This window comes from Antedon bifida, chromosome 5 (genome assembly GCF_963402885.1).
Source record: "Antedon bifida chromosome 5, ecAntBifi1.1, whole genome shotgun sequence".
Lineage (NCBI taxonomy): Eukaryota > Metazoa > Echinodermata > Crinoidea > Comatulida > Antedonidae > Antedon > Antedon bifida.
Genome location: NC_136230.1, coordinates 21,911,087 through 21,937,534, shown reverse-complemented (window position 1 = coordinate 21,937,534; position 26,448 = coordinate 21,911,087). Strand labels below are relative to the sequence as shown.

Sequence of the window (26,448 nt, the reverse complement as noted above, 5' to 3'; positions counted from 1 at the left end):
TATGCGTCTGTATACAGTAGTAGAAATGTAGTAGCATGCTTATTCAATAATAATCAAAAGCTATTCATATTCTTTATTATAATGCGGTTGAGTTATTGTTAAACTTTGGTCTTACAATGTGAACAAATCGTGTAATATAGTTACGAACAAGTAGGTCTATGTATAAGTTGTTGTACACGGCCCCACCCCTTCCACTAATATCATGTGATATTATTACGCTTATGTTTAGAATTTGTAGGAATTCGTTTGAATTTGTTTGGACCCTTTCAATTTTCTGTTTTTCTGTTTCCTTACAATTTACAACGGTATATTAACGATTTAAATTTTAGTTCTAGTCGTCAATGTATTTATAGTTGAAAGCCTACATGATTGAGTGAACAATACTGTAGTAATGCTAATAATACTCATGAAAATATTGTTCTTTAGCATTCCTATATTTAATCTGTTAAAACGTCTGTAGGCCTATTTAATTCTGATTGATAGCATCGGATCGCAAGGCACGAATGTATACAGCTTTTCATTAATAGGGATCAAAGATATCTTACATTTATCTTAGAATATTTTCATTCGTCATTCAATAGTATTATCAGTAGTACAAATGTAAGCCTGTTTTCCACTAGATGAATTTATCCATGTGAATTGGTTTATGCGCATGGGTTTTCGCATTTTACATCTACTATTTGCGATGCAAAGAGAAAACCCGCAACCAATTAGATCTCGATTCGCGCGAATATACAATATTCGCCTGGTGGGAAACGGACTATAATAATATAACTTCTCTTCTTACGAGCAATTATATCATTTCAACCTTAATTCAATCTCAATTCTATTTATTTCCCCAAGGACTAATTTTTAAATAATTTATTCTGACATCAATGAATCGGGAATCGTAGTAATTTAAATTTATCAAGAAACCTTGAGGGCTGAATAATACATTATTCTGTTACATGTTACACGTGAAAATGATTGGACTCTCATTAAAATAAAATATAAATGTCAGAAATGTTTATTATAATTGCCATCTGACTGGATGATATGTGGTCAGTTTATATTACTGGTCACTGCACACTGAAGTCCGGTATAACGAAATGATTTTTGATAATTGTATCTATCTTCATAGTACAATAAGTATAAAAAAAATAATAATTGTATTTTTTATTTTTGAATAACATGCAACACTAAGTCATGTGTAGGCCATATGCCTATTCGCTTTTATATCACACCTAGGTATATGCTAGTCATTTGATCGGAGGATTATGGGTCACATGATATTCAATAAACATTCTATTGAATTCTTAATTACGTCATCGAGAATGCAATGTGTTATACGCAAGTACTTTGATTTCGTTTTGCGAGTTCATTTTTATAATATATCGAGGAAACACACGCGCGACAGTGGCTGTTCACGTTCAACCAACCTGTAAGCCTAGTGTGCGCCGTCTAATAGTTCTACTCCACGTCCAAAATGGGAGTGCTGTCTTTTCGAATGGTTTATGCATTGGCCTATAGCATCTCGTTAAAAGTGTTAGATTTTGTTCTATTTCACTCGACTCCGTCTCATGAAAATATAACATTTCATCCGTTCACCTTCATAAAATTACTTGCACTATTGCACTCAAATATACTCATTATTTGTATAGAATTCAATAGATCATTGATATGGCTGTAAGTTACATTTAGATTTTTCTTTTAATATGCTTAATGTTTAGGTTCTATGTAAGGTCCTTGCTATTTAACCTCCCATTACAGGGATGAATGCCCTACTGGATTTTAGTGATAATATGATTTGTGATGCTATTTTTCACCTCTGACCCAATACGTTAATCCTTACTGTTTGAACAATGACCTATGGATTACCGCAATCCGCTATACCTGTAAATTTGAGATTATATCTTGGTAATTGTTTTAACTTGAATACGGGTTAATAACCATTAAGTTAAGCATATTAAATTATTATTATAATTTAACATACTTTCGTCTAGTTTATATAGATGAAACTCCCCCAGGTTTGAACAGGGGGGAAACACCACCGGATTATAAACCTTGAAAATTGTAGGCCTACTTCTCTGTTAATAAAACCAAAGATTCATTCTTTCTCTTATAATGAAAAATCACTTCTTGACGGAAACCCATATCGTAAATAAACCATTGATTATTGAGAATAATTCTCTATTCATTGTCATGTTGATAAATCTATTATTGAATAAAAAAAGAACACTAGTCGTCGTATTACTTGCCTGTCTGTAAATATTCTTTAAGTTGACTTACTGCAAACGAAAGTCTCTAAACAAGTTTAACAAAGGTAAACCTTTTCGCTTGAATGCAAATATTTGAAAGAGAATCCGGCAATTTTAACTTTCTTAATTGGCATATTTGGAATCCCTGACGCTATGTAAATTTTTTCTTGACATACATCTGCGTTTATAATAATAACTTAATCAATTTCATTTATTTTCAATACTGTTTTGTCATTGAAAATATTTGTTTTCTAGATGTCTATTTTAAGCGATTTAAGTCAAATAAATGAAAATTAAATCAATCTACCATCTATGGATGTTCCGATGAAGATGACGAGAGAATAATATAAACGACCAGTAGATATGACGAATGGGCTTATAAAAAAATATGAGGTTTAATAGATTTAATTTCTTTTATAAACCTAATGACCCCATAACGAAAATGAAGAAACGTTAAGAAATGTCACATTACATGGCACTAAAAATACCATGTATATACATATTTCTTTTCAACTGGTTGTTTAAAATACTAATAATAGAGGCCAAAAAATAATTACAAATTAAGAATTGAGAGAACATTTTCCAATAATCAAAGATTTTAAAAATATACTTTGATCTCAGCCTGAGCACATGGTTTGTTATTATAGAGCAAAATAATAAGAGAAAAACAATAAATAAAAATAGATAACGGTTAGTGTGTTCCAGTTTACCATTACATTATGCCATAGGGTTATACATTTCCCAGCATTTTCTTACAATATAATAATATAGTTATTATAGTTTTGATCTTAATGTGAACCAACCATGAACTTCGTAATAGCTTGTAAAATGTCAAGTAGACCAGCACTTTATATTGTGGTGAACACAAAAGTTCAATGTTTAAAGAAAACAAACCAAAGAATTAGTTGAGGTAGTCACTCACCCTGTCCTAGTTCTAAAGTGTACATCCTTAAGAAAGAACTTTGTTTGTCAAACTTAAATAATAAGCACTTGATCATATGAATTTCATGTCCAATGTTTGGTTGGCTAGCCTTTGGCAAACATCACGACGTGTACTATGCTAATCGAAACCATCAATCAAAAACATTTACTTTTCTCATCTGAAACTAAAAAAAGTGGAATTATAACTTTATTTTTGACAAACAATCCGATCGGATTATTAATCAATACCTTTTCAACTTATATCTAGTTTCATAGGTTTAGGATACATAAATGAAGATGTAAAAAATCTCCATGGTATTATTCTGATTTGCGCGTATATTTATATTTGTAGGGAACATTTCTTTAAGACGTTGCTAATACATACTTTCCAAATGGATTATTGAACCTTACTTTCCATCAACTTATGTATAGTTTCATAAGTTTTAGTACATAAATGAAGAAGTACTTTAAGCAATCTCCACCTGTGTCATTATGCTAATTTGCGCGTATAGTTATGTTTTGGAACATTTCTTCAATACGTTGCTAAAAGTTGATTATATCCACTCAAATACTTTCCGATTGGATTATTGACCAATACCTTCCTTCTCAACTGCTGTATGTTCATTCGGTGTTCATGATACTGACCAAACGATACTAAATAATAATAATAAAAACTACATAATTGCTGTTACCAGGGAAGAATGAAATTACAATGTAATTTTACTCTTCCCTGTTTTAACATCATAACCGTATCTTAAATGATTTGTTTGAATATCTCAAAGTATAACAATTATCGTCTTGTATTAATATCTTTCTGTTTCATGTCACCATGGCTATTATGATCAATATTACTTTATAAAGGCCTTGGATGGTTGTTTATAGAATAAACTTGAGATATATACTCATAGGAAATGCATTCTAAATGGTCGTTAACATTCGTCCGCATTAAAAAATTCATAATTAATGTAATAAACCTTAGAATTGCACTAATCCTACTGCTCTTTAATTTCTCTCCCATCTTGTTCATCGTATTTCGTTGTTGTTATAGTATTATTCGGCCTATTATTATCAATATTATTATTATTGTCATAGAGTCTGTATGGTGCATCTGAAGTTTAGTACCTCCCTTAAATCTGTTGCCTTCTTTTAAAAATTTAAAAAATCCAATAGATAGTCTTTTCTTTTTTGTGTTATGTATCATAATGGGCAGTTTATCGAATTGTATTCAATGTTTGTTGAATTTATTTGATTTAAATTAATACCAGTAGCATTTCATTAGGAAGTTTTGTATATTTTTTAGATACTACAAAACATAAGATGTATTTTAAATAAGTTAAGTACGACAATGCTTTGCGAGTAAAGTCTAACTTTTGTCTTATCAACAATTTACTAAGGGCTTGAAAATATAGTATATTGTCGACATTATCGTAAAAGCTATGGGTAATGGAGTTAATATACTTTGCGTATAAATATAAACAATTTCAAAAACTACAGTGGCTAGTGAGATTAATGCTTAATTGCCCTGTAACAACATTTTTCTTGTTTCAAAATTTCATTTTCCACCACTTATCAAAATACATCCTATTTGCATAAGCATTTACATATTGTTTCTAGTATAAGATAGATTTAATGTAAATGATAACCACATCGAATATATAGGTTACATGTTACAGACAAAATTTAGCCTAAAGCATGAATAACAAATGTTTAATTACATATTTAGTAACGCAAACGAACTTTATAATTAACAATTCATTAAATCACATACGGGTACGCAAATCGAATACCTTTCTCTATTGACTATATAAGTATTCTAAAATAAGATACCAGTGAAAGGATTTACATATAATTACAACACACAAAAGGTTTTCATCACAGTAACGTTATATATAGGCCTATAGCAAAATAATACGTGAACGAAATCAGTTATTGATAATTGATAATAAGAATATTAATTCAATAGTATTTTGTTCTGTGCTATTTGAGGTAACACGTGTGTATATATGAACTATGATGTTTACTTTCATTATTTTATTTTCCAATTTTGAAGGTGTTACGACATAAGTTACCATAATGGAATATAATCAACTTATAAAACAAAAATTGCTTATTATACGTTTTAACATTATTTAGTACGATCCATTACAATTCATTAATAGGCCTACATCATACTATAGAATGGACTGTTTATACAAGTTGAGACATTGTTGAATCTGGGTTTTCTCTCAGCTTATAATTTCCCTCTTATTTCACAATTTTCTTCCAATCAGCTCTTTTTGCAAAACTTCGATATGCAACTTTCATAAATCTACAGTTTGCAAATACTTACGCCTAATAATTTTAGATTATGTAAACTATTTTACTATAGCCTATAAGGTACTCCCACTGTTGTTACATATGATAAATCGATCAGATAAAATGTCTGTGTTCTTATTCAATATAACTGAATAGGCAAACTATAGACTTTAACAAGCGTCTCACAATTTCTTTTGTAAATGTAAACGTTAACAGCGTGTTCCACATAATGAAAGTGGAAGAAGCATGACAATGATGTTATTTTTGCGCTTATATTCACTGTATGGGTTATTTTTAGCATTTTATACATATAATGGCGACTTTATATCTTTAAAATAATTATAGTAGACCTATACTACGTAAAAGTAGTAATTAATAGCTCATCATAACAAATAACCAACTGTTGGTGAAACTTTAAAGAAATGGTATCCAACTTCACAAATTTGCTTCCAGCAAAGATTACATATTGTGATATTATTGAAATAAATTGTTAACAACATTTTGCCCAATAATACGTTTTTGTGCATACGGTATCCATAATGTATATAGGTATACCAACTCAAGCCTGTGGGGTATTTAGAATACTGATGCCCTAATTCTGACACATTAGTTGTATCAGACTTATAATATAGTACTATTATGCAATCATTGTAGGCCTATATTATTTACAGATTGTGATCTTCATAAGAATTTAATAGGGTAACTATAATATTATTATAACCCTGCGTGTATTCAAAATCAACCGAAAGCCCTCTATCGGGAAAGTATAATACCTTAACTAATCTAATTTTTTCAAAGCAGGAAAGAGTGAAAGTGTTCACTCTTTCTGATTACCTCTTTCCATCACCCTTCCCCTTTTTGATTTTTTTCTTTTTTAAAAATGTTGATTTTAGACGGGTTTTAAATATGTGTTGTCCTGTAAATCAACGAAATAACGTTATAATTTTAATGGGGAGGGCCTTAAATATTTCCAGAAAATATAGATACACATCCATTGTCCATACAGTAATCAAATCTTCAATCCAATATTTTTTGGTTTAAAGTTAAACCTAAATAATTTTTATGAATGATAAATTATCAATTCAATGTTTTTTCCATCTTTCGAAATATACTTGATGATTATTTTCCTTTATGATGGACATATTCAGACAAACAATCTTATATAGACATGTTTACTCTCGGTTACAAAAGTCGTAATAGTTGTAGATAACGCAATCCAGAAATCCTCGAAATTTATTATCACACGATGACGGTTATAAATACCGATACTTAATCTCAGACACCGGTATAAAGTCCACTATCATTTTATTATGGATCGGTGTCAATATATTATGATTATACAACAACGGCCATTGTGTAAAGAGAGCGCAAAGTACACATTATTTCCATTACAAAACTATTGAGATATTTCTATTATTATGTTGTGATATAAACACACTAAGTATTATCACAATTCATACCAAAAGGGCTTCCCCAATCTCTCACTCTTTTGTTCATAATCTATTAGTCAATGAATTTCTAAAATTTATTGTGTTTTGGTTGTTTGTTGTTATCATACGTCTAGCTACTATTCACTACTGTTTAACAACACATTGTAGTGAAACAAAAGCGAGGAAACCCCTTGTATTTGTCTTTTAAACGGTTATGGTAACACTGGACTATAGATTTTATACATAACTGATTTAGTCCCATCAAAAGGCGACATGAATGGCCAGTCTAGTCGTACTACAGAACCTTTCTTCCCACGTTTGTGTATTTTTGTATATGACTCTCTACAAGGTCAGGCAATCCCCATACCATTTTTATACTGCCACAATTAAACCGCCATGTAACAATAGGTGTTTAGTAAATGTACAATAGCAGTTGTTTCAAAGGCTTTTGTTCCACAAGTTCATTGACTATTCACATTTCTATACATTATTTCGAGTCGAAGAATTTAATTCCTGGCTCATCAATAGTTGTAGTCAACTTGAAATAATATAATTCATAAATAGTAAAATGTTGACCTCGGGCTACCAGGTCAAAACCCGATGTATAGATAACTCTGTTTATCAACAAATATTTGATGAGAAATAATTGGCTAACGTAACTGATCATTTTAAAACAGAAAGAAATATAGCAATAGAACAATGAATACTGGTGAAATGTCTACGTAAACGATTATAATTCCTTCCATTTTTACAGGGTAGGACAGGATGTGCATTCAGTTACAGTAGGCCTACCAGCAAAGTACTGTACATATTATTTTAAGATTGACACTTCCAACTAAAGTAAGAATGTAAAATAACATAACATAAAATCAGTTTTTTAAAACTAAATATAAATAGAAACTTAATAGAAAATGTTATAGTTAAAAAAGAAATCTACTTTTGGAATAAACCCTGGTTACTGATCAATTTAATATGACACAATTTAATAGGCAAATTAAATACTTATTATCGAAGTCAAAATCTTAATCTTCAGGCAAAAGTTGATATTGAGAATCTTGTGTTGAATTTATAAGATATATAAAAAAAATAATAATAAATATTATATAAATATTATAGTATTATTATCTTTTTAATTTATTATTATTTATATTTATTTATTAATCATCTATTAAAAACTAACAAATAAATGACTTTTGTAGTTGAATTTAAATAAAAATAGAAATAACTTTTTGGCAAATCGTAAACATTGCAGTCTGTCTCAACCGATTTCACTGTTACTAGTAAATGTTAAAATGGGGTTGGACTGTATTAGATCATCCGCAATGGAATAAAATATAAAAGTACCTAATTAGCATTGAAATGTGCATGATTGAATACATTTAGTGGATTATATTAACGTTTTACGTTCCGGTTTTGAGTTTGGAAAAGGATAAATTTTCTGAATTTTCTATTATATTATATTAATTTTAGTGAAAAATCATGATGGAGCTGTTCTTTAACGTTTTTCTATTTTTGTTTTATTTCAGATATCCATACATTTGAAGTGTTGCGAAAGTAAAAATTGGTGAGTCACACATATTGTTATTGATTTGAATTGATTATTGATAAAATATGAAATGCGGAAGGTTTGATAAATGTGAAACCAAGGAAGAGTAACGTGTTATTCTTTATGGTGAAACACTGCCTATCCTTTTTATTTTTGTTTTCGGTAACACAACGACGAGTAAACAAATACAATTATCATACTGTATCAATGAATATGAAAATTGTTGATAATTGTGGAACATGTTAGGAATTTTAGAACATATTAGGCTTACTCTAACAACAGTTACATAGTCTCTGACCTGTTTGTCTTCCTCCTTCCTATACCTGTCGGAGTAGGGAGCCTCTGAGTTCGCAATTTTTAATTAGTGTATTATTTGTTATTCGCAAGCATTCGTCAACAGTTTTAAAGTTTCTGTTTCTAATAAGCATCATGTTTGTTTAAATAAATCACCTGACATGTTTTGGTCACTGATTGTGTGAACACTTATCTTTAGTATGTTGTTCAAATCTACGTTTTAGTAAAATTTAGACTACATCAAGTTTATATTCTCCTTAAAGATGTATTTTCCCCCAAAAATATGAAAAATGAAGATTAATTAAATCAGACTTTGAATATGTTAGTTTTTAGTTTTAATAGAGTTAATCACTTCCGTAGAAAAAAAACGATAACAAATAATGTTTTCACTTATAAAATGAAAAAATAAATGGTTAAATTTACTACCAAAAACCCATTGGCTGGCAGCGAATTTGACCATTTTTTGCTTTAAATTACAGATTTTTCAGGTAAATATTTTTTTTTATCCAATTTTTGGTCAAAGTGGATAACTATTATGTTACATTAAAATGGCGTATTCAAAAAAATGTTGTTAAGAATTATTTTTTCAGTGGGACAATACATCTTTAATGAGGCCTTTCATCTCCTCATGTATTCATCTCCAAAGGACACAATATACGACGTTGTGACAAAACCTGATGTTGGTCAGTTGTTCTAAATTAGTGACATACCTCTAGTAGGTTGCACCATAAAACCTTTTAGTTAGATCTATTTCGGTAGAAAACCTACAAAGCAAAGACTTTCATGATCATTTCAATTATGTAGACCTACAATGTTCAGTAAAATTAAAGTATAGTAACAAAATCATACAGAATGTGTATTTCACGTTTAAATCACTTTCAAGAAAACGGTTTTTATAGAGACCAACTGTATAAAAAATATACTTCATCGTATAAAAATTACGACGGTATCAATAAATCTCTTATAGGCCTAGGTAATATTTTTTTTAAACCTATACCGACATCCAACAGTTTCATTCGCAACCAACCTGAACCATTGAGAACAACATTAATATTATTCCAATTTTGTTTTTCTCTGCATTGTCCTTGGTAAATACATAAAAACAAAAGTTGTAAATTTAGATACAACAATTATATAAATATCTTCAAAGAAGAGGCCGACGTTTCTATGTAACCGCACGAATTTGAAAACTTTAACAGGTGGTGTAAATTGGGCAGAATGAGACAAATAGCGATATTCAGTAGCTGGAAAGTTCAAGATTAAGCGTGGGGCAGTGGCATTGAGGAGGGGTTACGCTCATCAAGGCTACGACGAAGGTCGTCAAGAAAAACATCCAATTCATCTTGTAGATAGGATCTCGGAACAACAGAAGTTCCGGTGCTTGTGGTCTGTTTAAGGCATCTAGCATCGAGGTATTAAGGTTATTGGTGGTGACAGGAAGAACATCCTTAATAGTGTACAGATATGCTCGGAAACACACCTGCCCAGAAGCAAGCCATACTTTACATCTTAGTGCGCTCATGTATTCGTGACTGAGTGGCCGCTTCGTCAGGATTATGTATACTTTCCTAATCGGAGCGTAACTTAAACAACAACTCCTTTGAAACACAGTAGCCGGGTTTTTTTTTTATTATTTTGTAAATACGTACAGTAGGCCTAAGTACTTTATTTTGACTAACATCCGACAATACATCGGTGCTGAACTACGTGTTTTTTTTTTATAAAAAAAAAGATTGATAACATTTTAACAATCCTTTATTTATTATCATGTTTTCTATATTTTAATATAGCTATAAAATTTAATTTTTTGAACGTTTAGAATAGAAGTGTATCTTTAATTTACTGACACTAATTTTGATATTAATATATTATAGCATTATTAATAATACAATGCAATTCTATTTTCGGCATTTAATATTGCTGGTAGGACGGCCTCAATTACCTAACAATTATATCAGTAGCTTGTTTGAAATAATAGGCTGTATAATAACATTGATAATAATTTATGGAATTGCTGTAAGTTTAGCGGAAAGGGAGTCACACAGGAGCCATCGCTCCTGGGTGCTGAGCGGGTTTCCTTGGCCGATGGTATATCCTATTGACGGATGTACATAGATACAAGGTGCTTAGATAGATATCTTTACCAGTAGGTAACTAACTTGCGTTTAGACATTAGAGGAAGTTATCGATATTTAATGTGGTGTTGACACCAGAAGCGTTTTAATCCTTGGCAGTACGTCTGTAGCTGGGTTTGAACCCAGCATTCGCGTGCCGATTCGCCTGCCGGAAGTACTAGTCGGTTCATCTGCTATTAAATTGCTTTTGTTGTGCTCCTATCAAATAATCTACGCCTGGCCAACACGTTACTCTATATATGGCCTAACCGAATTGTCACATATCCAAAAGTTTAAGCTTAGTCTTATAGAACTACCACTACGGATGTGATCAATCTAGCTTCGATAAACAATCAATTTAGAAGGACGATATTTTTTATGCATGAATAATATGAACCCATTTTGTGCAGGCCTATACTTTCTTACGACAATTTTCAATCTCGATTACATATAAGATTCGGTATTTCATGAAAATTAATATTTGTTAAAATCGTGTATTGTATATGCCTATAACTTTCTAAAAATGAAACGTGTGTTTATTTCACATTTAAACGTTTCAAACATGAAAATTGTGAAAGTAGGATTCCGTTAAGAAGTCGTCTGTATTTCTAATTTTGTCGTCGGAGGCAGGTGGCGGAAATGAATGCGAGTCCCGCCTAAGCGTGTGCGCTCACGACCAAAGGCAACACAAGCTCTATCGATCCATATACATCGCACTGCCTTGTAGAACGCACAAAATGAATTAATTAAACAATATAACATCAATATTGTAAAATTTACAGTATAATATTGAACTGCCTGTCACCTGTAAGTTTTCATAATTCAAAACATAATTTAAGAAAAAGAAGATGGTGATGATGATGATGGTGACGATGATGATGATGTTGATGGTGGTGGTGGTGATGATGATGTTGATTATTATGATGATGACGATGTTGATGGTGGTATGGTGATGATGATGTGAATGGTGGTGGTGGTGATGATGATGGCGATGTTGATGGTGGTATGGTGATGATGATGTGAATAGTGGTGGTGATGATGATGATGATTATGATGGTGATGATGATGTTGATGATGATGGTGATATTGATGGTGATGATGTTGATAGTGATGATAATGATAATGATGATACTGACGATCATGATCATGATAATAATGATGATGATGAAGATACAATATGGGGAGCACGATGATGCCACTTTGATCATCAAACAACTTAAACCTATTAATGATCAAATGAAAGATGAATCAATTATATTTGTAATATCAAATATCTAGCTAGACTATCTTGCTTAAATTAATGAGAAAAACGCTAAAATGCGGTGAGAATATTTTACGTAACGCAATATCGCGTTTTTGAGATATGTTTACTTGACGCGATGCGTTACATGTGTTTATGTAAAGAAACATTGTCCTGTAACCAGTTATTGTACCATAGTAGAACTACAAGTCACCATGGGTAATCAAGCATAATGTTTAAAAACGCGCATCACGTGTGGTTTCAGAAACATTCTCCCGCTATACCTCGTAACCATGACAACACTATAAACATACAGTGTATATTTGGCAGTTAGAACAAAATATAATTTATATTTGGGAACACTGTGTTACCACAATATATATAAATATATACCTTATTTTAAGCCTAATTAAGACATAGAGTCGAACCATCCTTTGGGACAGTCATATTAAGAGGAAAAACAAACAAGGGGATGAATGATGCAACAATACAACCGATTCCTATTACACGCTGTGGGGTAGGCCTACTATTAATTAGGAGTTGGCCTCTATTTAATTTTACCATTAAAGCATGCATTTTTATATTATTAAATAGGCCTATGTTATTGAGGAATGTCATTAGGCCTAAAACAATAAGACATACTATCAACAATTGCCGCCTGTAGTATGTATTTATTTAACAACAGTTTACCGTTAACAGATAAGATCGCGTTGAAGTTGAAAGTTTGAACGAAAGTAAATATAAAAGATAATGTATCATCATACTGCTCAGAACTTTGGCACAAAGTAAGTATGATAATTAGATAAAACAAAAGGGTCCGGTTGGATGTTCAAATAATATACAAAGCGGATGGCGAAATGGAGATGTTTAAAAAATTGTTATTTAAATGTACATAGGCGCTTAGGTCTCTAGTCATGTTATTGTCCACTTTTAGATTAACATTCTTACAGTTTGGTACCATGAGTTGACGTCACTACATCGATGTTGCTCGGATAGCTATTGTTATTTGCCACCCTGTAGCTCAATATAAATATTTTATTACACTGCATATGGACAGCCTATCCCCTCAATTTATGAATTGTAAATAAAAAAAGATAGGAAATGTGTTAATTAATCACTTAATTTCAAAATTATTAAGGTCCTCGCCCCGAACTCTAATTTTAAAATCCGCCACTTTGCCTCGACGATATTAGTTTACATATCTAGGCTAGTATTTTACTAACTTGTATGTTCTGTTTGTTATAATCAAGTACCTGTTTTATACGATGTAGTTAACGGAAATGCAAACACCGCATACCAAACAGATATTCATTGTAGGGGTTGAATACTAATTTTAAATTAATTGTTTTGTTTCATTTTCATATGCTTTTATAAGTAGACATATTTGTTTGGGTTTTCCACTGATGTTAATATTAAGTAGCAGTGCCGTATCAGCCGTTTTGGTTATCCTGGTTGGAGCATAGATGTAGAATGAGTCTTACTTATAATAATGTTTGTTGTGGCCTATTTATTGGAATTACATGATACAAGATGAAAGTAAATAATTATTCTTAAAATTATTATTCGTCTAAGACCGTTCGCCGAATTTCTACTGTCGCACGCGATGAATTTTTAATTTGTCGGTTACACAAGTGTTTGTCAACATAGAGAGGTAGAATTTCTTTTCAAAGACGCCTCTCGGTTACGTCGACGAATTTCTAGGCTAAATAATGTATCAATACCGCTATCACAACAATCGTCTGCTGTTACGATTGTTTTAAACATGCAATGACTGATTACAATTTGAATTTTGTTCACCGACCAAAAGAATCATTTACTACGAGGTATATTCAAATACACGCACTACTAATTTCAGATTCGTCTGCTCGTCTGTAAAAAATGATCTATAAGTTTCGTTCAGCAGACAATTAATTAACATTCCCGCCAATTTTTGTGCGCCCGAATATGTTATTCACACTTGACCCGCATTGCACTGTCTGTCCAATTATTCAAATGATGGTGTGAGTGTAAATTGGGTGTGTGACGTGTTAGAACAAATCGATGTACCTCGTTATTCGTCATTATACAGCTGTAGAATGTGTTGTATTGTTTCGAAATCCGATCTTCCTAAGACAATAGGCTTGATTAGCTGCTGGCAACAAGTTACGATCAGCGATGAATAAGGGGTAATTTCAAAGGTAAACCGGGAAATCGTTTGTAATGGTATCGTTTTAGGGTATAACTTAAGCTTACTGTGGGATTTTAATTAGGCCTAAAAGGGAACTTTAAAAAATCGAAATGTTTTTTTTTATTAGGGCAGTGAAATAATTATTCATCAATAATCAATATTCGTCAATAATATTTTTTTGACAGTACATTTTTAATTCCTTTATGGGACAGTATTGCAATCTAGCTGGTCTTGCCTCCTTCTGCTATAACTATTTTTACATTGACGTGCGAAATAGTGAGGTAAAAACATTGCATAACTTATTGAATACAATACAAATAAACAAGCATTCAATGGGCCTGCTATGTTGTGCGCGACTTGTTGAAGAATAATGTTATAATTCTCATAAGGAAATATTACATCAAATAATCACCATGAGCAATTAAAAATGTTGTTAAACATAAAAGAAATAAAGATAAATAAAATCAAACATTGAATTGGCCATTTTTTGGTTTAATAAAGTTATTAATTTTCGCGCCGAAAAAATGAATTTTAAAAAATGGTATTATTATACAAAGAAGCAGTCACATTTAGCCAATGGCCTTCCAAGCTAGACTTTTCTTTAAATTACGGTTTTACTGCCAGGTAAAATATTCTTTTTTGATCCAATTTTTAGTTAAAGTAAATTTTTTTTTTTTATGATTTCAGGGGACAATATATCTTTACATAAATACATTTTAAATCTAGTTTAATCTCTAGGCCTAAGTTGACTCAAAATCCGATAAAATAATTTAGGCCTAGTTCTAGAATGGTTGTTTTGATTGCATCCCATCAGAAATTATTCCAGAAGTTGGAGTCAAGGATAAGGGCAAGACGGAAGAGCATTGCACTTACAAGCTGGTTTTAAGATAGGCCTATCATTCGTCTACCTCATCCGCCACATAACACTTTATCAGCCCATAATCTACGAAGCTCAATCCTAGGCACGAGCCAAAATATAGTATTGGAAATAATAAATAAGATAAGATACGTTGGTGTTAATGTAGTAGAAACATACCTCAACAAAATTGTAGATTATTTATTATTTAATTAAATCAATCAATCTGTATAGGAAGTGTAATTTTGTTATCAGTTAAATTTCCGATCACACGCGCGGCCACGCACGCCGACGACAAGGAACCCTAGTCTGCTCGAATCTCGTGTCTGTACCCGCATTTCTTCTATAAAACGGGGGAATACCTTTTTGACGTATGGCTTCCTATTCAGAATTACTATGAATACTGAAGTAGAATTTAGATCAATAGTAGTTATACATAATAATAAAAGCTAGAAACTGACTGAAAAGCTATTGTAGTGAGATAAGAACAGCGTGTTTAATTTTGACATTGAAAGCATTTACATGCGCGCGTTGTTATAACATTGAGAACGGTAAACACTGTGCTTTCTTCTTTTTAGCGACCTATTCAGTAAGTAATTTGCACACAAACATAAGGAAATCTAACCATATTTAGATGACATTGAAACCAGTACAGATTTCTTATGGTTTAAGCACCAAATTAAAACCATTGTCGTGAAAAGTAAACGCAGCTTAAAAGTACACAAACTGTATATTAGTCTTATTGTTACATAATATAATAGAGATATCAAAATATTTAATTTTTTTAAAATATATATTCTTATTTTTAGGCCTATCATAATCCTTTCCTATCCTGTTCCCATATACTATACTACTAGATACTATTAAAATATCTACTTTAACCAAAAATGTATTATTATTATATTCATTAAATGTGATTAGGCCTACTACTATTATGCCTATACCGTGAATCGGAGTAAAAGCATATACAAAAATGAATTCCTAAATGTTTTAATTCTATTATATTCAATTTTGTAGGAATTATTATTCTGATTAAATCAGTATTAATATTTCAATTGAAATTTTCATTTCAGCGCGTTGATGGCATATATGTTTTTAAATTATTTTTAAATTATGTGTATTAAATTTAACTAGACGAATTTACCCAACTTAAAATGTCAATACGATAGTTTACGTTTTTAAGGAAACACAGTCATTAGAAATTGTAATTCTCTCTTTTTTATTGAAACTGAATTATCATTTGGGAAACCCTTTTTCTAATCATAAATTAGTTTTGTTGTTTAAAAAAATTGTAAGATTTCTGGTGTATGTTGCCCGGACAACTAGTGCTACACAAAAGGGAATGAGCTGGACGCATAATTTGATTGGCACGTGATACCAATGCCACTCAAACTACTAGCCAAGCAAACACCTGCAGAAGCTCATTCGTTTGATCTACCCGACGTCGATACGGCTCTCCTAGCAGTTCTTTCAGAGCTAAATCGAAGTCTATTAAACGACGATGGTGATTGGGAGAGAAGCAGCTGCTATTGTTTGCAGAACAATAGATCGGCAGTCGGTTACGCCCTTTTTGATATGCATAATGCAACGAGACAGCCAATTAGCACCACGATATTGGTAGAGGAACTACAAATGACATCAGGGCGAACAAATATCAGCGCTGACTGTAACAAGCAATCTGATTGGTCCATATATGAATAATTTACTCACCAAAAATCAATAACACATGGACTGAACGAGCTGATAGGGGCTAAAAATAAAGAGAGTTGTTGGCGCTACAACACCTATAGACTGCTTGCTCTCATTGAATAGATTCAGTTAGACTTTTTAACTTCGGAGAGGAACAACGGAGTTTCTTATTCTTCTGACATAGAACTTTTTATCAAAGAATTGAATAGAAGAATAATGGCGCACGTTCAACAAACTGAGTTACCGCCAGCCCCACTTGCACATGTTCATTCAAATGGAGTTATGATGCATCCACACTCAAGCCCGCCTGTTGCTGTCACAGCTACGCCAACCATAACGGCTCACTCTATGCCTACTACACCAACAACACCAACGACACCAGGTAGCGGTCCTATGATGCAAGGAGTTGGAGGTAAGGGGTCTGCCGATAGAGTAAAACGACCTATGAATGCATTCATGGTGTGGTCAAGAGGACAGAGACGAAAAATGGCACAAGAAAATCCTAAAATGCACAATTCTGAAATAAGTAAACGCTTAGGAGCTGAATGGAAACTTCTCTCGGAAGCGGAAAAAAGACCATTTATTGATGAAGCAAAGAGATTACGTGCCTTACATATGAAGGAACATCCAGACTACAAATACCGACCAAGAAGGAAAACGAAAACATTGTTGAAAAAGGACAAGTATGCGTTACCCGGTATGTTAGCACCCGGTGGACCAGGACAAGTACAGCGGGGAGTTGAGGCTATGCAAGGTTATCACCTGAATGGATACGCTATGAACGGGGGTTATACAGCAATGATGCAAGAACAATTACACCATCCTTACCATACACAAACTTTAAGTGGACATGCACAAATGGCAAATGCCAATGGTACAGGACTTCATACGTATCGTGACCAACTTGGCCAACTTTATCCCCCAATGACATCGTCAACGCATCCTGGTTCTGTTGCACCTGCATACTACACAACTATGCCTACTCATTATGCTCAAACGGCGCAACACGTAGGAGGACCAGCAACGACAGTAAAAACTGAAGCTGTGAGTATGTCAGATGGTAGGCCACCACCTGCCCACTCTGCCCATGCAATAAATGCACCGGGAGGCCGAAATTGTCCTGGAGACCTGCGCGATATGATAAGCATGTACCTACCAGCCGGCGGAGAAGCCAGTGACGGCCAACGAGCCCTACAAGCAGCAGCTGCCGCACAGGCCTACCACCACCAGGTTGCAACATCGGCCTCATCAGTGTCACAGTCTGTGCCCTTAACACACATGTAAAGACTTTTTACTACAAATGACATTTTTTATATGGGGAGTTTTGCAGGCAATATTTTGTAACTTAAAATGGCTGTTAAGGACAAAGGTCCGAACTTTGAACGCAGATATTATCGCTTAATCTTTGACAGCCCGGTGGCTGCTGCTGATCTAGTATTTATTTGTTTGCGTACCACCATTGTTTATCGTTTAGATAATTGTAAAAATATAGCATTTAAATGGGTAGTTTTTTATACTTAAATTGATAAACGGAAACTATTTTGAGCAGACGGTTTGATGTTTTATAATTATGTACAGAATCCAGTTAAGACTGGTGGTTTAAAATAATATAAATAATACTGCTCTTTAAAACTTTAATATCTCAGAAACTCTTATTTTTATTTTTTTTCAAAGTGTGAAACACCTTGCTGGTACTAGGTTAGGGTAATTGGTAAATAACCCAACAAATATTTAATCAAATGCCTTTTGAAAATATTATTCTTAACAACGCTGTACATTAATGTTGAATATATTTGAATTTTAGTTCTTTGAAAAATGAATGGCTGAACTGCAAATTTTGTAATTATTTTTCTTGTAATATGTTTTCTTGTGAGTTTACTGCAACATTTTTTGTTTATGTATATATAGGCACACTTATCTTTTTTTTTCACTTTTTGACGAATTTCATTTTCAAACCGTGAGAATAAATTGAACAACCATTACTTTTACGTCAAGAATTATTTAATTTCATTGTTTTAAGTCTTGATAATACCAGGGAATAGTGGAATTACAATGTAATTTCACTCTTCCATGGTAATACATTATTCGCAGTGTTGTACCTTTGAATTTGGGGATTTCCTCGCGATTTGTTTGTTTACAGTATGCAATGAATAGAGCTGATGACAAACACAGTGTTGATGTCGTCAAATTGAATGAAAGTGTTTGGGAATCCCTTGATTAATATTCTCTATTGTATTTTTCTATTCTTATTTCATTCGTTTGATATTGTTTGGTCGATACAATGACAAAAGGGCGCGCTCACAATGGCAGTGACAATGCATATTAAATGCTATATTGACAACGGTGTGACTCAATTTAAAACCATCTTTTAAAACAATTGTAATACTTATAGAACATATTTCATTACTGTTACTATTCATTGTCATTGCTAAACCATAATTAAGAATGCTGTAATTTAAATAAAAAATAAATATTTTCTTGTTCGTGCACTACCTATGGTTGTGTTAAACTGAATATTTATTTTAATCTTAAAAGTGCCTTTAATTTGATCGTGTAGGTAACTCTACCGATAATAAAATAAGAAATACGATAATCGCGAATACCCGCTATACTAGCATAACGAAATAAGTATACCTACTTTGTAAAGCAGACGTTTTGAATGCTCTACACAATGTATAAGCTATCTATAATTTTTAGAAAAAGTGTGTTTTATATTGATGCCATCTTTAATTTGAAATATTGTACTCGCAGTAATATCATTATAAAACGCATTGCGAGCAACAAGTGGGAAGATAGGATAATCAGGTATACTAATTTGTTCTGCATCTCGATACACGCTCATTACTCATGTAAGGCGTAGCATATAATTACCATTTGTTCTTCGTATGGAGAATCTTGAATTTAGTGAGCAACTAGTCCGTGCATTAAAACACTATCCACGCACCAAACACCTGTTGAACGCCATTATATAGGCCTATCTTCACATTCTCTCATTCATATAAGCCTATCGTACATTATATTATACATGCATTATTTTACAATATCAAGCGTATATGCCATGTAGGCTATATATTTTTATACCTTATATTTTCATATAATTGATAGAAGAATGAAAATAAGCGTTTGTTTGACCATTTCGGTGAACATATTATAACAAAAATAATTTAATATTAAAAACGTCGAGATGAATACAGCCCACATTACATATTACACGTTTTGGTTAATTTATAGAAATCAATACAATTCCGTAGGCCTATAAAACATATGTTTTACATAATGAAAGTAGATGATCGCGACACAGCGTTTACTACCGTATTATTGACATACGGTATTTTACACACTTTACTTATGCATTGAACATAGATATGGACAATATGAACACAAATATATACAATTTGTTTAGGCCTTAAAATGTATTTTACTATACTTTCTGTGTATTTTCGTTTCTCTCGTTTTATATCAGTCAGTCATAAAAATACGTATACATACAGCAATGGTTAAATTGGCCTGATCACACCGTTCAACTAATGATTATCGCAAGTTGATAAAATTCTCTCCTTATAGAATATTTCCATTTAATGAAGATAATTTGTCGGTCGCTATGGGCTCTAGGCGATCAATAGAATTTTGAAAATTCACTCATTACTGTTTGTAAAAATATAATCATTTTACATAGGCCTAGCTTATCGGAATATTATGACGTTGTACTTTTTTGTTACTCTTAATTCGTTTCTTCGTATACGGTAAATATATAGGTATACCGTATTAAAATTATTTGTTTCTTGACAGTAACCACAGACGTTAAATATAAAATGCAGTAGCCTACTCTAATATGTCATGGACAAAATTCAAAGTAAAAAGATGTGATGTATGTTGGCCTATCAAAACGAAATTTCTTTATTTTATGAAGTGAGGTTATTTACAGGTGCGAATATCAAGTCTTTAGGTGAAGATTTAACACTGTTCAATACTGTAAATAATGTCAATAATATTTTTGCTTTCGTCATCATTAAATAAATATGGATGTAACAAAAAAAAGTACATTGATCAATTGATATAGACGTCATATCATCGCATCAATTTTACCATGATTTTCAAATATAGCTGATTGAAAAGAGTGTACCCAGCTATAAGGCTAATCATAGATGAATAGAGTAATTCCTCCATAGTTAGTGTTTAATATGCGAGAGTTATTTTTTTGTTAATGATGTATCTTAACATAGCTTTTGATGGGTAATTGTAAATAAATAATACAACAAATAACACAAAACAATGTAGGCCTATTCGAATTTGAATTACTACCGTACACATTAGTTGTGCTGCAATGTAAACATTGTTGAAAGTGGTTCTTCGAAGTTATTATATGATTTGTATAATTCATAAATAATGACGACACTATTATTCATAATTAGATCATCATTGAAGCAATCATACATAGGCGGATCAATGCATTTTCTAATAATATAGATGTAGTACGGTACGAATTACAATCGCATACACCGTAATCAGCGAACGGCCGGCGGCCGTGTGAATATCACATATTTAATTATTTCGATTAATTTTATGATAAGCTATAAAATCATATTTGTTGTTTGCATTTGTAAACACAGTTTAAAACAAATAATAACAAATCTTATATTCTAATTATTTATAATTTTGATTTTCTTTTATTAGGCCTACTATAAATATATTTCTGTTTCTGTATAAACGATGATGATATATATATATATATAATTATTGTTTTCAGTATACAATACCATGAATAATAAAATTCTTCCCTGGCTATTCTAACTCTTCAAAAATGTTTCCGTTCTATTTCTCCATAAAAGTATGTTTTAGCAAATTTTAGATAAACTAACTTGACCTGTTGAATTATAATTCTGTCTAAGTTTGCTGGCTGTATTGAATGCTTCTGAGCGATTGCATTGTATAGGCGTCAACGATATGCATAATTGATCGTGTTGGAAACCCTTTTGTTTGTTTCTGGATTTAGCTACGGCAACTTTATCATACATAGGACAAAATATTTTTTAAATAAATTTATTTTTTCCTCCATGATCATACTAAAATGATGTCCCACTCTTGGTTCATTTCTCATTCTTTATTTTATATATACTTCAATCTAATATACCGTATTATTATAATTGTAAACGGCTAATTGATCCTACGTATAAATGTATTTCTAAACGCTGAGTACAATATTGTCTAAAAACAAATATGTTAGAACGATGATTAAGACGATTTTCATTGTTGTATTAAATTTATTTAATTTCATAAAACCTCCAGAGGGAGAAAGCAATCTTGTACAACTTAATATAAAATATAAACATATTTAAAATGGCAATAATAATCTGTAAATGGTGTCTTTAGGCCTTAGTTATATAAATCCTGGAATACAATAAAATACCTTATTTGGTACACACCTTTCAGAGAAACCCCTATTAGTATTAAGGAGACACGAACGAGTGCGTGTTTAACAACGATAAATCCTTGAGGGGGAAGGGTTAAGAAGACACTTTGCAGGTCCTGATAATATCCCTTAATATTACTGTTAAACTATATCAATTATTATACCAAAATTGTTGATATTTTTAATGCTTTGGAATGATTATTAATTTTTTTTTTCGTCGTTTTTATTTATTTGTTTAAGGACCTACTCTATTTAAATGTAACGCGCGCTTATTCTATTAAATGGTTACGATTATAAATTATTATAATTGTTATTTTGTGATCCTCAAATAAAATAATGACATTAGGCTAGTCTACACCACTGTCTGTAACTTATATGAACAAAAGAGCTCTGTTATTGAACATTGAAACTAACAATGGTCGTTATCGCTATAATATTTCTAGGCTTTCTCCGACCTGTTGATTACTGTGCGTAACGCCAGTAGCCAAAGCCAGTCATCGCTTGCTTAAACGACGGTAATTGAATGAGAAGTAAGCGGCCTGGCTGACTGAGTACACGAGCCTAAGGGATACATGTTTATTGGATTGCTAGGCCTACTTGTCTTACGCTAATTATAAGTCCACTTACAGCATCAGCTAATACACTATAGAGCAGTAAGTAAGATAAATAGGTCCCAGTGGATAGATCACTTATCCTGGTAATAAAGATGTAAGTACACGCGATAAATGGATGTATCATTAATACCGCACAAATTTAAATTAAAATAATAGACTGAATATGAAAACGAATATTAATTACGATTTATTGTTTTTAAATATATTAAATTCAAAACCATAAAATATATTTGTTCGTTTTTAAATACCAAGCCCTCAGAGTGACCTGCCATGCATTGTTTTTAGATTTGTAGCGTGTTTTCCATTGTTTATGTTACGCATGATATAATTCATATGCGCTGAAATCATGCATAATTTTTTTTTATGAGTCACAATCTAAAAATGCGTAGTCTCTCTCGCTCTGTTCCGTGTCAGTTGTTAAAAAAACACGGTCTGTTTTCTTTATTTTTTTTTCTTTTGCGTGAATTGCCCTTGCTATTTTGGGTTTTCTCTTCTGCTGTTTGAGCATATTCTTTATTCTTTATCAATTAAAACAAATAAGTAGGCCTCACACAATTGTATATAGTGTATAATTATCATTATTGTTCTTCACACAAAAATGCATATATACATAAATCTTATGAATAGTTTCAAAGATATAAAATGATATATGCCTTTATTATTATTAACCTCAACTCAACAACAACATTTTTTGTATTATTATATACACAAAGCGTGATTGGGATTGGAGAAGAAAAATAAGAAACACAACAACAAAAAAGAGAAAAACAAGAAATATATCATAAAGAATGTTGAACAAAGTTATATAAAACAAAATAATGTCTGGGAACATGCGGGTTTGAGTTCGTTTAATTTCGTTATTATTTTTATAGAGCGTTCTTAATTAATTAGGCTGATATTCGAATATAATGAGTACACAGAAAGACTAAAACAATTTTAATCAACGTAATATATTTAAAGAGAATACGTTCTTTAAGTCATTAAAAAATGATTGGCGACTTAATTGAACAGAGAGAGACTTATTAGCATAATGACGTCAGGATGCTGTAATTGCTAACTACACATGTGACACGTGTGTCTATGGGGAAAATATTATTTAGAAAACTATATTATGTGATTATTTTGATTATCTGTCGTACAAATAGTAAAGGGCCTATACAGTATTCTGTTTATACTTTTCATTGTGTGATTAAAATTATTGAACCATGGATTTAATTCAAATAATTATTATAACCATCATGAATGAAAAGTTATAATGAATAATAATTTAATAGATCAGATCTATTGTTTTATAGTGCAATAATGCATGTTATACATCGAAACAAGTGTAAATTTGTAAAGGATAATAATCCCATATTATCAAGTCATATTATCAAAGTCAACAATAACAAAGAAGATCGCAATTATAACATTTTATTGAAGTGTAATGAACAAGAGTTAAATGCGCCTTAACAATAGTGAATTAAAACAGACAAACACCAGAATTGAACAACTATCATCATCGTTTACTACTATACTATGCGAATTATTCGTGTATCCACCGGCGTATATTGTAATATTGTTGCATATTGTTCTATTATTTTTAATAACATCGAACGCTTGTTATTGATTGGATTTTTTCTAGGCCTGGGGCTGTTCGGTTAATGTCAGCGATGAGGTATAAGAGGATTAAACTCCCGCCAACGAAGTCTTTTGTTCGAGTTTTCTGTAGAACAATACATGGGCCTAAAAGTGTCAATGAGGAAATCTATAATTCCATGAAACATTCAATGTGTTGAATGCAGGCCTAATGTAAGTTGTAACTTAGCGTTAAGTTTTTGTGTAACGAAAATTATAGTAGAATATAATATTAATTATATGATACTTTTGATAAATGTACTGGAATATTATAAGAAATGAATATAACATTAAGTAGTCACATCATAGAAACATACAAGACATTGCATAATTGTTCACATAACACATATTGGACATTTCGTTGACGATCGAAATCCTTCCATGTGTTAAGCTCTTTCGAAATTATCAAACTTTATGTGAAAAAAATACAATTTTCCCGTATATGGACACGATGATGTCATATCACTACCATATTTAGGCACATCACACTTTTTTGTCATAACAGTTTGATAGTGTAAACAGAGCTAGCTATATATTTTAAAGAACAAGATATATTGTCAGTAAACAAATTTGATATTTGATTTTTCTTAATAGTATAGGTGCAGATATTACTGTTAGCATTCCAATAATTATCGATACATTTTGGGGATTTAATTTTGTTGTTACACGATTTTTAAACATTTTTAAAGATAAAAAAAAAATATTCAGATAGTCGGATCAAATGGTAATAGGCCTAACTTGAATTTACATTTTGAGTGTTTTTATTCAACTCCAGAGTTTCATTTTCAACCTATATCCAAAATCATCCACCATATACCGTACAGTAACCGATCTCTTAATTTGTTTGTTTCATTAAATATCCATGGTATCGTGATTTCTGTTATACATTTAATTGTTACATTTTACTAACCGAATATCATTTCTGATATCCATGCATATGCCAACAGATTACAGAATCTATATTGGTATAAAACGAAATGCGTTTTGCTAAAATAAATCGTAACAATACAATTAAAAATATGGATAGCCTAAACATCGAACATAAAAAATATAAAAATAAAAAGGTCGAAACAAATATATATTTAGCAGTATTATTTTAAAATTGCAGTGTTACATAGGTTATACAAATTATTATCAGTCATCTACCTTATAATATTCAGCATTTGGCTGAGCTCATGTTAATACTCATTAGCATGTTATACGGTTGTTTATAAGCCATTTATGAAAACACAACAGAGAATTAGTAACCATGTTAAAACATCATAAAATACAGAGGTTGATGTTTGAATTATTACCCGCATTATACCTGAACAAATACGCGGGTATAAAACATAGCAAGTTGACTCTATTTATTCATATGTATGATACATTGCCTAATAGGCCTAATTTACATTATTTAAAGTTTGAAAAATGCAACAAACTTATCGTTATTAATTAGAATTATCATCAGTAATATTATTACGAATTACATGATCGGAAACATCGGTAGTGAAGTAGAGACCTTATTTCATGTTTTACATTACGATTACTAGTAGGCATAATATTAATAATGATAATTCTATAAAATAAACATATTAATATTTTAAAATATTTGAATAGATTTATTTTATTAATTATTGTTTATTTTTTTCTGTTCACATTAATTATTATCATGATCATGACATTTATTATCATCATATCATCATATCACCAGTAGAATCATTATTATGATCATACAACTATTCTACAGCTGCAACTGTTGTTTCATCACACAAGTGCAGCTCATTTGCAATGTATGGATTCAATCTCAACATTTCGTTAAATACGTAATCACAATCTTTTCAAAAATACATAAACAAATTATAGTATGATAATTTATGAATATGAAAATAATGATTTCTAAATTGAGCTATTTGTTAAACCAATATATTACTTTGAATATCTAGTTAACAAATTAATAGTTTGAAAGGAAACGTTATGAATACGATTCTACAATGAATAGCTATCGATGCAGTATTTACATATGCCATTGAATATAG

General features: G+C 31.4%; 2 protein-coding genes and 1 long non-coding RNA gene across 4 annotated transcripts in view; 2 read left to right on the top strand and 1 right to left on the bottom strand.

Moving 5' to 3' along the window:
* The window catches only part of LOC144842012 (uncharacterized), a 188,997-nt gene that overhangs the window by 84,809 nt on the left and 77,740 nt on the right, over positions 1-26,448 (bottom strand). The gene's annotated exons all lie outside the window — the stretch shown is intronic.
* LOC144842023 (uncharacterized) overlaps positions 1-26,448 on the top strand; it is a 40,333-nt gene that overhangs the window by 9,830 nt on the left and 4,055 nt on the right. The window contains exons 2-3 of the long non-coding RNA XR_013612069.1: positions 8,410-8,447; positions 24,438-24,604. This is a non-coding gene — a long non-coding RNA (uncharacterized LOC144842023). The remainder of the gene's footprint in view (positions 1-8,409; positions 8,448-24,437; positions 24,605-26,448) is intronic.
* On the top strand, positions 16,843-18,771 carry LOC144841871 (transcription factor Sox-3-like). The gene has a single exon (XM_078698139.1). It carries the CDS (start codon positions 17,006-17,008, stop codon positions 18,071-18,073), a length of 1,068 nt encoding a protein of 355 aa, XP_078554265.1. The 5' UTR covers positions 16,843-17,005; the 3' UTR covers positions 18,074-18,771.

Bases quoted from the DNA above. Each gene is read 5' to 3' on its own strand.
- LOC144841871 (XM_078698139.1), top strand. From the start codon at position 17,006: ATGGCGCACGTTCAACAAACTGAGTTACCGCCAGCCCCACTTGCACAT.